Consider the following 12,450-nt stretch of genomic DNA (forward strand, 5'->3'; position numbering starts at 1 on the left):
CAACATGGCCCTGTAAACTCTGTGAACACACTCCAACAAACAAATACACCAGAAATGGGAGTAAATACAGAAATTATGGATGATGTGGCCTGCACATGTAAAGAATTTTGGAGTAACCCACTGGAGTTACAGGTCCTCTGAGGTTCTGTTGTGATGGCCCTCCACAGCTTGTAAACAAATACAAAATAAGAAATAGCTGACTTGCGGTTAGAAAGTAAAAAACAACATTCAATTCTATCTTTTTTTTCTTCTCAGGTTCCTCTTCTTCCACTGGTGGTAAGTATTTCTGTCAAGTACACAAACTTTGGTTAGAACTATTCATAGTAATTCACTAAAGAGTTGCTTTCCCCTACATTTGTTGTTATTTATACTATTTACAAATTGTCTCTAATATTAACTACTCTTGACCAGGAAGTTTCTTTGAAGAGGTGGATAAGCTCAAGGGTTAGTAGAGTAGCCTCTTTGGAGCTGTTGGTATGGAGTGGCAGCTTCCACCCTCTGTGGATCAGGGTTGGCATTTTTATTAGTCTGGGGGCTAATCATCTCCCATTCCAGAGAAATCTTCCCCTCTCCCCAAAACCCTGGACAATGGGCATGTCTAAATTTAGGTGGAGGTATGTTTGGGGGTTTGATGTCATAGGAAATAAGGAGCATGTGGGGGAGATTTTGGGGGGATTCTTCTGGAATGCCAGAGTCCCTAGTATGCCAGGCCCTTTGTCCCCCATCTTCCACCTTGTCAGGAAAAAGCAACAGTTTTACCATTTTTTCTTCTCAGGTTCCTCTTCTTCCACTGGTGGTAAGTATTTCTGTCAAGTACACAAACTTTGGTTAGAACTATTCATGGTAATTCACTAAAGAGTTGCTTTCCCCTACATTTGTTGTTATTTATAATATTTACAAATTGTCTCTAATATTAACTACTCTTGACCAGGAAGTTTCTTTGAAGAGGTGGATAAGCTCAAGGGTTAGTAGAGTAGCCTCTTTGGAGCTGTTGGTATGGAGTGGCAGCTTCCACCCTCTGTGGATCAGGGTTGGCATTTTTATTAGTCTGGGGGCTAATCATCTCCCATTCCAGAGAAATCTTCCCCTCTCCCCAAAACCCTGGACAATGGGCATGTCTAAATTTAGGTGGAGGTGTGTTTGGGGGTTTGATGTCATAGGAAATAAGGAGTATGTGGGGGAGATTTTGGGGGGATTCTTCTGGAATGCCAGAGTCCCTAGTATGCCAGGCCCTTTGTCCCCCATCTTCCACCTTGTCAGGAAAAAGCAACAGTTTTACCATTTTTTCTTCTCAGGTTCCTCTTCTTCCACTGGTGGTAAGTATTTCTGTCAAGTACACAAACTTTGGTTAGAACTATTCATGGTAATTCACTAAAGAGTTGCTTTCCCCTACATTTGTTGTTATTTATAATATTTACAAATTGTCTCTAATATTAACTACTCTTGACCAGGAAGTTTCTTTGAAGAGGTGGATAAGCTCAAGGGTTAGTAGAGTAGCCTCTTTGGAGCTGTTGGTATGGAGTGGCAGCTTCCACCCTCTGTGGATCAGGGTTGGCATTTTTATTAGTCTGGGGGCTAATCATCTCCCATTCCAGAGAAATCTTCCCCTCTCCCCAAAACCCTGGACAATGGGCATGTCTAAATTTAGGTGGAGGTATGTTTGGGGGTTTGATGTCATAGGAAATAAGGAGTATGTGGGGGAGATTTTGGGGGGATTCTTCTGGAATGCCAGAGTCCCTAGTATGCCAGGCCCTTTGTCCCCCATCTTCCACCTTGTCAGGAAAAAGCAACAGTTTTACCATTTTTTCTTCTCAGGTTCCTCTTCTTCCACTGGTGGTAAGTATTTCTGTCAAGTACACAAACTTTGGTTAGAACTATTCATGGTAATTCACTAAAGAGTTGCTTTCCCCTACATTTGTTGTTATTTATACTATTTACAAATTGTCTCTAATATTAACTACTCTTGACCAGGAAGTTTCTTTGAAGAGGTGGATAAGCTCAAGGGTTAGTAGAGTAGCCTCTTTGGAGCTGTTGGTATGGAGTGGCAGCTTCCACCCTCTGTGGATCAGGGTTGGCATTTTTATTAGTCTGGGGGCTAATCATCTCCCATTCCAGAGAAATCTTCCCCTCTCCCCAAAACCCTGGACAATGGGCATGTCTAAATTTAGGTGGAGGTGTGTTTGGGGGTTTGATGTCATAGGAAATAAGGAGCATGTGGGGGAGATTTTGGGGGGATTCTTCTGGAATGCCAGAGTCCCTAGTATGCCAGGCCCTTTGTCCCCCATCTTCCACCTTGTCAGGAAAAAGCAACAGTTTTACCATTTTTTCTTCTCAGGTTCCTCTTCTTCCACTAGTGGTAAGTATTTCTGTCAAGTACACAAACATATTTGGTTAGATCTATTCATGGTAATTCACTAAAGAGTTGCTTTCCCCTACATTTGTTGTTATTTATACTATTTACAAATTGTCTCTAATATTAACTACTCTTGACCAGGAAGTTTCTTTGAAGAGGTGGATAAGCTCAAGGGTTAGTAGAGTAGCCTCTTTGGAGCTGTTGGTATGGAGTGGCAGCTTCCACCCTCTGTGGATCAGGGTTGGCATTTTTATTAGTCTGGGGGCTAATCATCTCCCATTCCAGAGAAATCTTCCCCTCTCCCCAAAACCCTGGACAATGGGCATGTCTAAATTTAGGTGGAGGTATGTTTGGGGGTTTGATGTCATAGGAAATAAGGAGCATGTGGGGGAGATTTTGGGGGGATTCTTCTGGAATGCCAGAGTCCCTAGTATGCCAGGCCCTTTGTCCCCCATCTTCCACCTTGTCAGGAAAAAGCAACAGTTTTACCATTTTTTCTTCTCAGGTTCCTCTTCTTCCACTAGTGGTAAGTATTTCTGTCAAGTACACAAACATATTTGGTTAGATCTATTCATGGTAATTCACTAAAGAATTGCTTTTCCCTATATTTGTTGGTATTTATAATATTTACAAACTGTCTCTAATATTAACTAGTCTTAGCCAGGAAGTTTCTTTGAAGAGATTTCCCAATATCCATAACTACTAAAACCAAATGTTGTGCAAAAAATTAAAAGGTGCTCAGAGTCATGGATTCCTGTCATCTCTAGCACCAGGGAGTCAGGTTGTTGTGGGAGAAACACACTCAAGGTTGTAGCAGGGTCTCACCCGGAGAATGGGAGATTCAAACTTTATTCAATCCCGAAGTAAGAAAAGAATTGTATTTGAAGTGGTTTATGGTGGTATAATAGCCTAATCGCTGGTGCAACAGTCAAGGGCTTATCAAGTAGTTTTAGGGCTGATGGATAAGCTCAAGGGCTAGTAGAGTAGCTTCTTTGGAGCTGTTAGTATGGAGTGGTAGCCCCAGCTGTAGAGTGGCAGGTTCCACCCTCTGTGGATCAGGGTTGGCATTTTTATTAGAGTCTGGGGGCTAATCATCTCCCATTCCAGAGAAATCTTCCCCTCTCCCAAAAACCCTGGACAATGGGCATGTCTAAATTTAGGTGGAGGTGTGTTTGGGGGTTTAGGAAATAAGGAGCATGTGGGGGGAGGATTTGGGGGGATTCTTCTGGAATGCCAGTGTCCCTAGTATACCAGGCCCTTTGTCCCACATCTTCTACCTTGTCAGGAAAAAGCAACAATTTTACCTCTTTTTCTTTTCAGGTTCCTCTTCTTTTGCCAATAGTAAGTATTGCTATCAAGTACACAAACATATTTGGTTAGAGGTAATTCATTAAAGACAGACTAGCTCATAGCCCCTGTGTTGATCAGCAGTGAAAGTACAACACCTTGTGCATTTCTAGCCTAAGTGAGATAGAAAGATCCATTAAAACACATAAGGGCCAGCTAGGTGGCATAGAGAGTCAGACCTGGAGGTCCTGGGTTCAAATGTGGCCTCAGATACTTCCTAGTTGGACGACCCTGGACAAGTCACTTAATCCCCATTGCCTAGCCCTTACTTCTTGGAATTCTTCTGCCTTGGAATCAATAGTCAGTATGGATTCTAAGATAGGAAGGAAGAGTTAAAAAAAAGAATTGAACCCACGATCTCCTGTCTCTTGATCTGACTCTAAAACTACTCCTACCTAAATAATTTGTATTTTTCCATAGTTCTACAGTTGGGAAAGGTTATCTTGGATTATTCATTTCGATATCATTTTTTGTCATTTGTGAATTCAGTATGCTTTTTTTCAAACACACAAATCACAGATGAACTTGTCTCTATAACAAATTGTTTTAGTCCCCGTTATTTATACCCATTCCTTCTTGTAATCATATATCTTTTTTAAATTCTTTTTTGGTATAAAATTCCTTAATTTCTTCTATCCTAGAAAGGCAGAAGAATGGTAAGGGCTAAGTAATAAGGGTTAAGGGTCTTGCCCAGGATCACCCAGCTAGGAACTCTCTGAGGCTAGATTTGAATCCAGGACCTCTGATCTCCATCCAGGTCTAGCTTTCTATCCACTGAACCACCTACCTGCCCCAAAGCAAATAAATTTCAGTGACTTGCATAATACATTTTTCAGTTATAGACCCTGTTCTTTAGAAGTCATTGTCATTAATTTCCTATTCTTTTTCCTAGGATTATAATTTTTTCTTTACTTTTATTTTTTTCCTTCCTCTGCACAAAATCCTGCTTTGAAACCATTTTATGGTATAATGCTGATTTTTAAAGGTTATACCAGCAAAATGCAAAGTTGGGACAAGTTATTTCATGATGGAAAGGCTTCGTGTGTGGTTTTGATGATAGTTCATGTGCTTTTGAAAACCAGGGTAGCTGAATACTGAGAAAGGCTTCATCTGTAGACTGGTCACTAGGTAATAAATTTTTTGGTAATTGACAAAATAATAAAAACATAAAATGGCTCTCTGTTCTGGGTGACTCCATTCTACCTAAACTGATTATATCAGAGAGACCGAAAAAAGGCAAAGAGAACTATGAAACACAGTTTTAAGCAACTGAGATATTTGTACTCTAAATGCAAGATTCTAGTCCAGTGACCAGAGAATGAACATATAACTGAAAGAACAGAGTCACATCAATCTTGAAAATCTCCCTATAATTTTTTTAAAATAGAACTATGACCATTTGGAAGAATGTCTCACAGTTTCTCCTTGGAGAGGCAAGTAAAATTGGTTGGCAAGATTGGTTCTATTAGACATTTAAAGGCAAGAAGAAACACAGTTGCCTCTTAAATAGTATTACTCATGATAAGCATTTGTAAAATGTAAGCATTGTAAAATGAAGAAAACTACAAGTTATGAAACAACATTTGTGTCAGAGAATGAAAAGATAGAAAAGAGGAATTCTATGAAGAATTTCCAAATAATATTAGTATTTCATGATTTTAATGCAAAGGTGGAAACGGGTGACAATGAGGGAAAAACTTTGGAGAGTATGATTCCAGAGTAAGAAATGAAAACAAACAAACAAATAAAAAGGAAAGAAGAAATGAAAGAAGCCAAAAGCTTGTAGACTATACAGAAGCCTTACCCCTGTGTAGTATGAATACTTGCTTTAAAGAGAGTCAGGCAGAGTATGGTGAGAACTGAATAACATATGAAATTGATTTTATTCCAATATACAAGAAAAATGAGTTACTAATGTAATGATCACTTCCTAATTAATCATCCATTCGCAGTGCAGTCACTAAGCTTTTATTAAGCAAACCATCAACTAGTTGGAACAAAGATAAAAATCAAACTAAATAAGAAGAAAAGTTAAAAGTCAGGTGATATGGTAAATTCTTTTTTTTAACATTATTTTATTTGGTTATTTACAAACATTATTCATTGGAAACAATGATCATTATCTTTTCCTCCCGCCGCCCCCCTCCCACCACTTCTCCCATAGCCAGTGCACAATCCCACTGGGTTTCACATGTGTTCTTGGTTCGAACCCATTTCCATGTTGTTGGTATTTGCATTAGAGTGTTCATTTAGAGTCTCTCCTCCTTCATTTCCTCTCAGCCCCTGAAGTCAAGCAGTTGCTTTTCATCGGTGTTTTTATTCCCACAGTTTATCCTCTGCTTGTGGAGAGTGTTTTTTAGATCCCTGCAGATTGTTCAGAGACATTGCATTGTCCCTAGTGGAGGAGTCCATTACCTTCCATTGTACCACAGTGTATCAGTCTCTGTGTACAATGTTTTCCTGGTTCTGCTCCTTTCGCTCGGCATCACTTCTTGGAGGTTGCTCCAGTCTCTGTGGAATTCCTCCACTTTATTATTCCTTTTAGCACAATAGTATTCCATCACCAACAGATACCACAATTTGTTCAGCCATTCCCCAATTGAAGGGCATCCCCTCATTTCCCAATTTTTGGCCACCACAAAGAGCGCAGCTATGAATATTCGTGTACATGTCTTTTTCCTTATCTCTTTGGGGTACAAGCCCAGTAGTGCTATGGCTGGATCAAAGGGCAGACAGTCTTTTATCACCCTTTGGGCATAGTTCCAAATTGCCCTCCAGAATGGTTGGATCAATTCACAACTCCACCAGCAATGAATTAGTGTCCCTACTTTGCCAAATCCCTTCCAGCATTCATTACTTTCCATAGCTGTTATGTTAACCAATCTGCTAGGTGTGAGGTGATATTTCAGAGTTGTTTTGATTTGCATCTCTCTGATTATAAGAGATGTAGAGCACTTTTTCATGTGCTTATTAATAGTTTTGATTACTTTGGCTGCGAACTGCCTGTCCATGTCCCTTGCCCATTTGTCAATTGGAGAATGGCTTGATTTTTTGTACAATTGATTTAGCTCTTTGTAAATTTGAGTAATTAGACCTTTGTCATAGGTTTTTATGAAGATTCTTTCCCAATTTGTTGCTTTCCTTCTGATTTTAGTTATATTGGTTTTGTTTGTACAAAAACTTTTTAATTTGATGTAGTTGAAATTATTTATTTTACATTTTGTGACTCTTTCTATGTCTTGCTTGGTTTTAAAGTCTTGCCCTTCCCAAAGGTCTGACATGTATACTATTCGGTATTTACCTAATTTACTTATAGTTTCCTTCTTTATGTTCATGTCAGTCACCCATTTTGAATTTATCTTGGTGTAGGGTGTGAGGTGTTGATCTAATCCTAATCTCTCCCACACTGTCTTCCAGTTTTCCCAGCAGTTTTTATCGAATAGTGGATTTTTGACCCAAAAGCTGGGATCTTTGGGTTTATCATATATTGTCTTGCTGAGGTCACTTGCCCCAAGTCTATTCCACTGATCCTCCTTTCTGTCTCTTAGCCAGTACCAAATTGTTTTGGTGACTGCTGCTTTGTAATATAGTTTGATCTGGGACTGCAAGGCCCCCTTCCTTTGTATTTTTTTTTCATTATTTCCTGGGATATCCTTGATCCTTTGTTATTCCAAATGAACTTTGTTATGGTTTTTTCTAAATCAGTAAAGAAATTTTTTGGAAGTTCAATGGGTATGGCACTAAATAGATAGATAAGTTTGGGTAGGATGGTCATTTTTACTCTATTGGCTCATCCTACCCACGAGCAGTTAATGTTTTTCCAATTGCTCAAGTCTAGTTTTAGTTGTGTGGAGAATGTTTTGTAGTTGTGTTCATATAGTTCCTGTGTTTGTCTCGGGAGATAGATTCCTAAGTATTTTATTTTGTCTAAGGTGATTTTGAATGGGATTTCTCTTTCTAGTTCTTGCTGCTGAGCTGTGTTGGAAATATATAGAAATGCCGATGACTTAGGCAGGTTTATTTTGTATGCTGCAACTTTGCTAAAGTTGTTGATTATTTCAATTAGCTTTTTGGTTGAATCTCTGAAATTCTTTAAGTAGACCATCATGTCATCTGCAAAGAGCGATAGCTTAGTCTCCTCCTTGCCTATTTTGATGCCTTCAATTTATTTTTCTTCTCTAATTGCTACTGCTAGTGTTTCTAGTACAATGTCAAATAGTAGAGGTGATAATGGGCATCCTTGTTTCACTCCTGATCTTATTGGGAATGCATTTAGTTTATCCCCATTGCAGATGATATTGGCTGATAGTTTTAGATATATACTGTTTATTATTTTTAGGAACGACCCTCCTATTCCTATGCTTTCTAGTGTTTTCAATAGGAATGGATGTTGTATTTTATCAAAGGCTTTTTCTGCGTCTATTCTGACTGATATAAACATGCTGTTGGCATTAAAACAATGGAAAATGGAACAACAAATCTAACTGTTGTGAATTAGTTACCATTGTGAGAAGAACAAAAGTGCCTAGAAACTGCCTTAGCCAACAAAAATTTGGTTTTCCCATATGGTGAATCTGATATCTAAGAGCAATACCGATTTAGAATATAAATTGATTTTTTTGGATATTTTGGATGTTGGAAGATTAAGTAGTATTGCCTCAAAAAAACATTAAAAAGAAGTAGAAGAAAAATATACATTCACAGAGATGTTGAAGAGAGATATAAGTATGCCAGATCATATCAAGACTGTTTAAAGAATAAGACTATTTAAATGGAAGGACAACAAATATATGGAAAAGATCTGTCAGTATTTCCATATCAAGCTATTTTCTCCATCAATCATAATGGTGCCACCACATTAGGACTCTACTATGACAGTCCCCACTGTGTTGCATGAGGAATTAGAAATAATATCAATGAAAACAAATGTCAACAATGGTTGGATTAGGTCAGTCATATAAAGGATAAGTCTGTGCTGTAACTAACCACCTCTATGCCTACTTTGCCATATTCAATCTTTATCAAGGATATCCTTGATGAAGATATATGAAGACAGAGTTGTCTGAAAACAATTTCTGCAACAGATCACAACTTTATAGAAAGAAAATACAAAATTCCACTGACCTTGCAGTTTGTTTAATCTAGTTTGTCCTAAAATGAAAAGTAGTTTTCCATAGATTGAAGAAAACCAGGTTTATGAATCTGCCGTAAGAAGTGTGGTGAAAAGAGTAGTGGAGTTGAGACTCAAGAAGACTTGGGTTAGAGTACCAGCTTTGCCAGTTACCTTCTAATGTGGCATTGACCAAGTAATTTTTCCTTTATGGTCCTTAATTTCCCCTCTTGGGAATGTTGGGTTAGATAATTTCTAGTTCTCCAAATGAATAAGGCTCAAATTGGTCCATGGATTCTTAAGAGTCTTTGTGGTCTTTTCCAGGGATCTGAAAGGACCAAAACTATTTTCATAGTAATGTTGCTCAGTTTTTTCAGTCATGTCCAACTCTTCATGACCCCATTTGGGGATTTCTTGGCAAAGATGGAGTGGCTTTCCATTTCCTTCTCTAGCTGATTTTACAGAGTAAACTGAGGCAAACAGGGTTAAAATTACTTGTTTAGGGTCACACAGTTAGTATTTGAGGCCATATGTGAACTCACAAAGAATAGTCTTTTGGTGCCAGTCCCAGCAATTTATCCACTGTACTCACTATTTAATAATACTAAGAAGTCATTGCCAATTAAAATGTGCCTTCCTTTTTCAACTGCCTGTCAATGTGAAACTGGATTTTCTTTACATACTTCAAATAAAATATCACAATAGATTTAATGCAAAAGTAGACATTAGAATACAGCTATCTTCTATTAAGCCAGTTAAAGATATTTGCAAAAACATGTACAACAATTTTAATCCAACCAATTTTTGAAAATAGTTATTTTTCATAAAAACATATTACTTATGCTAATTTATAATTGATTTATTATTTGTATTTTTAAATTAATTGTTAAAATGTATTTGCTTACATTTCTAATACAGTAGATGTAGATAGGTATAATTCATATAAACACAAAAACTTTTTGGAATCCTCTATAATTTTAAGAGTATAAAGGGCTTATAAGGACAAAAAATTTGAAAACTTCCTATTTGGTGATAATGGGAAGGATGAAAGGAACCTGGTCCATGTCTTCAAATTTATTATTCCTACAAAAACATCCTTTGAATATTGGAGAGTTAAAGCAAGTTGCAGAAGAATACTTTCATTGTGGATCGTTGTTATTTACAGATATAACAAATGTTTTACTTTCAGAGAAAGAAAATCAACTCATCACAGTATTCCTGGTGATACCATTGGTAATCTTTACCCAAACAGGAAGGTAACTAATTTATTTCTGCATACATTAATACTGCCTTAAGATCATAATTTTTGTATTTATTCCATCCAAAATCTTTTTTAAAAACAATATTTATTTGAAACTGTATTAGATTTTCACATCAGCCAGAAAAGATATGGGGTCATTCCATTTATTTAATGCCAGGCATTTAGGAGTGTCATATAAAAACTGATGTTCCCATAGGGTTAGCTTTGCATGTAGAATCATCCTGAATCCCTTCTCACGTTCTTCATTTACATTTTTCTGACTGGTAACAGCTGTAGACATTTATATTTAGAATTACCAGCTTGCATTGGTAACCAGACTTCCTCTCAATGGACCATTCATCAAAGTTTCCTGCAAGGTTCAAGAATGTTCTTTAGCTTCTCTACCTTTGTCCTTCTTAGCCTTCTTAATACGGGCTTGTGAACCTTGAAAATATCAAGAGAAATCACTAGGATTAGAAAAGATAGGGACTGCCTTCTGTAGACGATCGCCTCCAGAATTATAGTTGTGTGTGGAAGCAAGAGAGCAGATGAAGGGAGATAATGAGTTCTGACCAACTCCTTTGTTGTATATATTTAAATATATTTCCACCATTTGAAAAACTTCTGGTTTTAGATGAGGATACCTCATTTTTATAATATTTGGTATTAGAGCAATACCATTCACATTATTTCTACATAAAATAGAATGATAGATAAAATTTAATACTGTAAAATAATAGCCCTGTGAAATTTACAAAGTGCTTTACAATGACTTTCTTAATTTATAGTAAGCATATTTCAATTACAGAAGTTATTTTTTATAAAAATTAAATATAAAAGTATATAAAGGTTACATAAATATTGATTTTATATAATATATAACATAATTATGTTGTAATCTTGTACATATAAGTACATTAAAATTAAATTATAGAAATATGTAAAGTGTATTTAAATACATAAAATAAATTTGTTGTTGAGTTGTTTCAATTATATCTGACTCTTCCTGACTCCATTTGAGATTTCCCTGGCAAAAATACTAGAGTGGTTTGCCACTTCCTTCCCCAGAAACTGAAGCCAACCAGGTTAGATGACTTGACCAGGATCACACAGCCTATGTCTGAGGCCAGATTTGAACTCATGAAGAGGGGTCTTCCTGACTCCAGGCCCAGCACTCTATTCATTGCACCTCCTTGCTATCCCCAACAAAATATATGTATAAAAATGATACTTTTTAAATTTTAAAGGTTTTTTTCAGTCATCACTAAATATTTTTGTACTTTTAGTTTCAGTTTCAGAAATTGGTTATGAAAAATCAAGAATCTACAGCTTCAAAAATCAAATCTACATCAAGTATCTAAGTCATCATCTGCATATTATCTATCGAGGTCTACTCAGGAGAACAGATCACATTGCCCTTATAAGAGTGATTTGCTTTTTATGGTGTTGACAATTCATGATTTTCTGATCCTCTGAGTTGCAGAAGGAATGAAGATTGATTTTTTTAATATATGAAGTATTTTAAATAAAGTGTTTCCTTTTATCTATTTATTTCTTATGAACCAAACTTATAGGTGGCTTGTAAATGGAGAAAAACATTCTAGCACCTTATCTGAGCAATAGCTATCAAGATGTTAATATTAAATTATATTTTTTGCTTCAAACTAAAGACTATCATTCTTTCATTTGTAAGGGGTTTGAATGGTCTAACTTTTTAACTTATTAAATCTTTCTCCTTCAATGGGACAATGAATTAAAATGAAAATGTCTTTCATGTAACATTTATAACCTTCATGCTTTATTCCTTGGGTCAAAGTTTGACAATTTAAAACTTTTAGGTTTAAAATTCTAGTCTCCTTTGAGTATAATCTCAAAGGAAAGGCTCTAAAATTGAGAGAACCTGGTAAAGGTTTCTTGCAGTCAATGGGACCTTAATTAAAACCAGAAAGAAGTGAAGCATACTGGGAGGCAGAGATGAGGAAAGTGTTCCAGGCATGGTGGACTCTGTACCAGCAAAAATGCTTGGGGGGACAGGGTGGGAAGTTGCTTGTCTTGTGCAAAAAAAAAAAAAAGTAAGGAGATTGGTGTCACTAGATCACATAGTATTTGGAGGAGAATAAAGTATAAGGAAGACTGAAAAGGGCTTGGTTATGAAAGATCGTTTGAAAGTATAAAAATTAAATTATCTAATAAAAATATTATAATTTATGAGGTTTATTAAGGATTATTAGAAATCAAGGAATAAAGAAAATGCAAAATAAGAAACCACGTGCCCATGGCTGATTAGCCAATTCAGAATGCCCACACTTAGCTTACTTACTACATCATTGCAATAGAAGAGAGAGAGGTAGGCATTACTGCCAGTTAAATACTAATTGTGATCTCGCCCAAGTGGAGACT

General features: G+C 36.7%; 1 protein-coding gene across 16 annotated transcripts in view; it reads left to right on the forward strand.

Annotated features, from left to right (window-relative positions):
- LOC103093588 (zona pellucida sperm-binding protein 3 receptor-like) overlaps positions 1-11,829 on the forward strand; it is a 58,190-nt gene extending 46,361 nt beyond the window's left edge. Inside the window, exons 8-16 of one of the 16 annotated variants that reach the window (XM_056815854.1) lie at positions 256-276; positions 776-796; positions 1,296-1,316; positions 1,816-1,836; positions 2,336-2,356; positions 2,859-2,879; positions 3,674-3,694; positions 10,000-10,066; positions 11,337-11,829. In XM_056815854.1, coding sequence (XP_056671832.1) covers positions 256-276; positions 776-796; positions 1,296-1,316; positions 1,816-1,836; positions 2,336-2,356; positions 2,859-2,879; positions 3,674-3,694; positions 10,000-10,066; positions 11,337-11,361 — 239 coding nt within the window. In that variant the 3' untranslated portion in view covers positions 11,362-11,829. The remainder of the gene's footprint in view (positions 1-255; positions 277-775; positions 797-1,295; positions 1,317-1,815; positions 1,837-2,335; positions 2,357-2,858; positions 2,880-3,673; positions 3,695-9,999; positions 10,067-11,336) is intronic. The other 15 variants (XM_056815858.1, XM_056815855.1, XM_056815857.1 and 12 more) reach the window with 15 other exon arrangements.
- The last annotated feature ends 621 nt before the right edge of the window (positions 11,830-12,450 follow it).

Source organism: Monodelphis domestica, chromosome 2 (genome assembly GCF_027887165.1).
Source record: "Monodelphis domestica isolate mMonDom1 chromosome 2, mMonDom1.pri, whole genome shotgun sequence".
Classification (NCBI taxonomy): Eukaryota; Metazoa; Chordata; class Mammalia; order Didelphimorphia; family Didelphidae; genus Monodelphis; species Monodelphis domestica.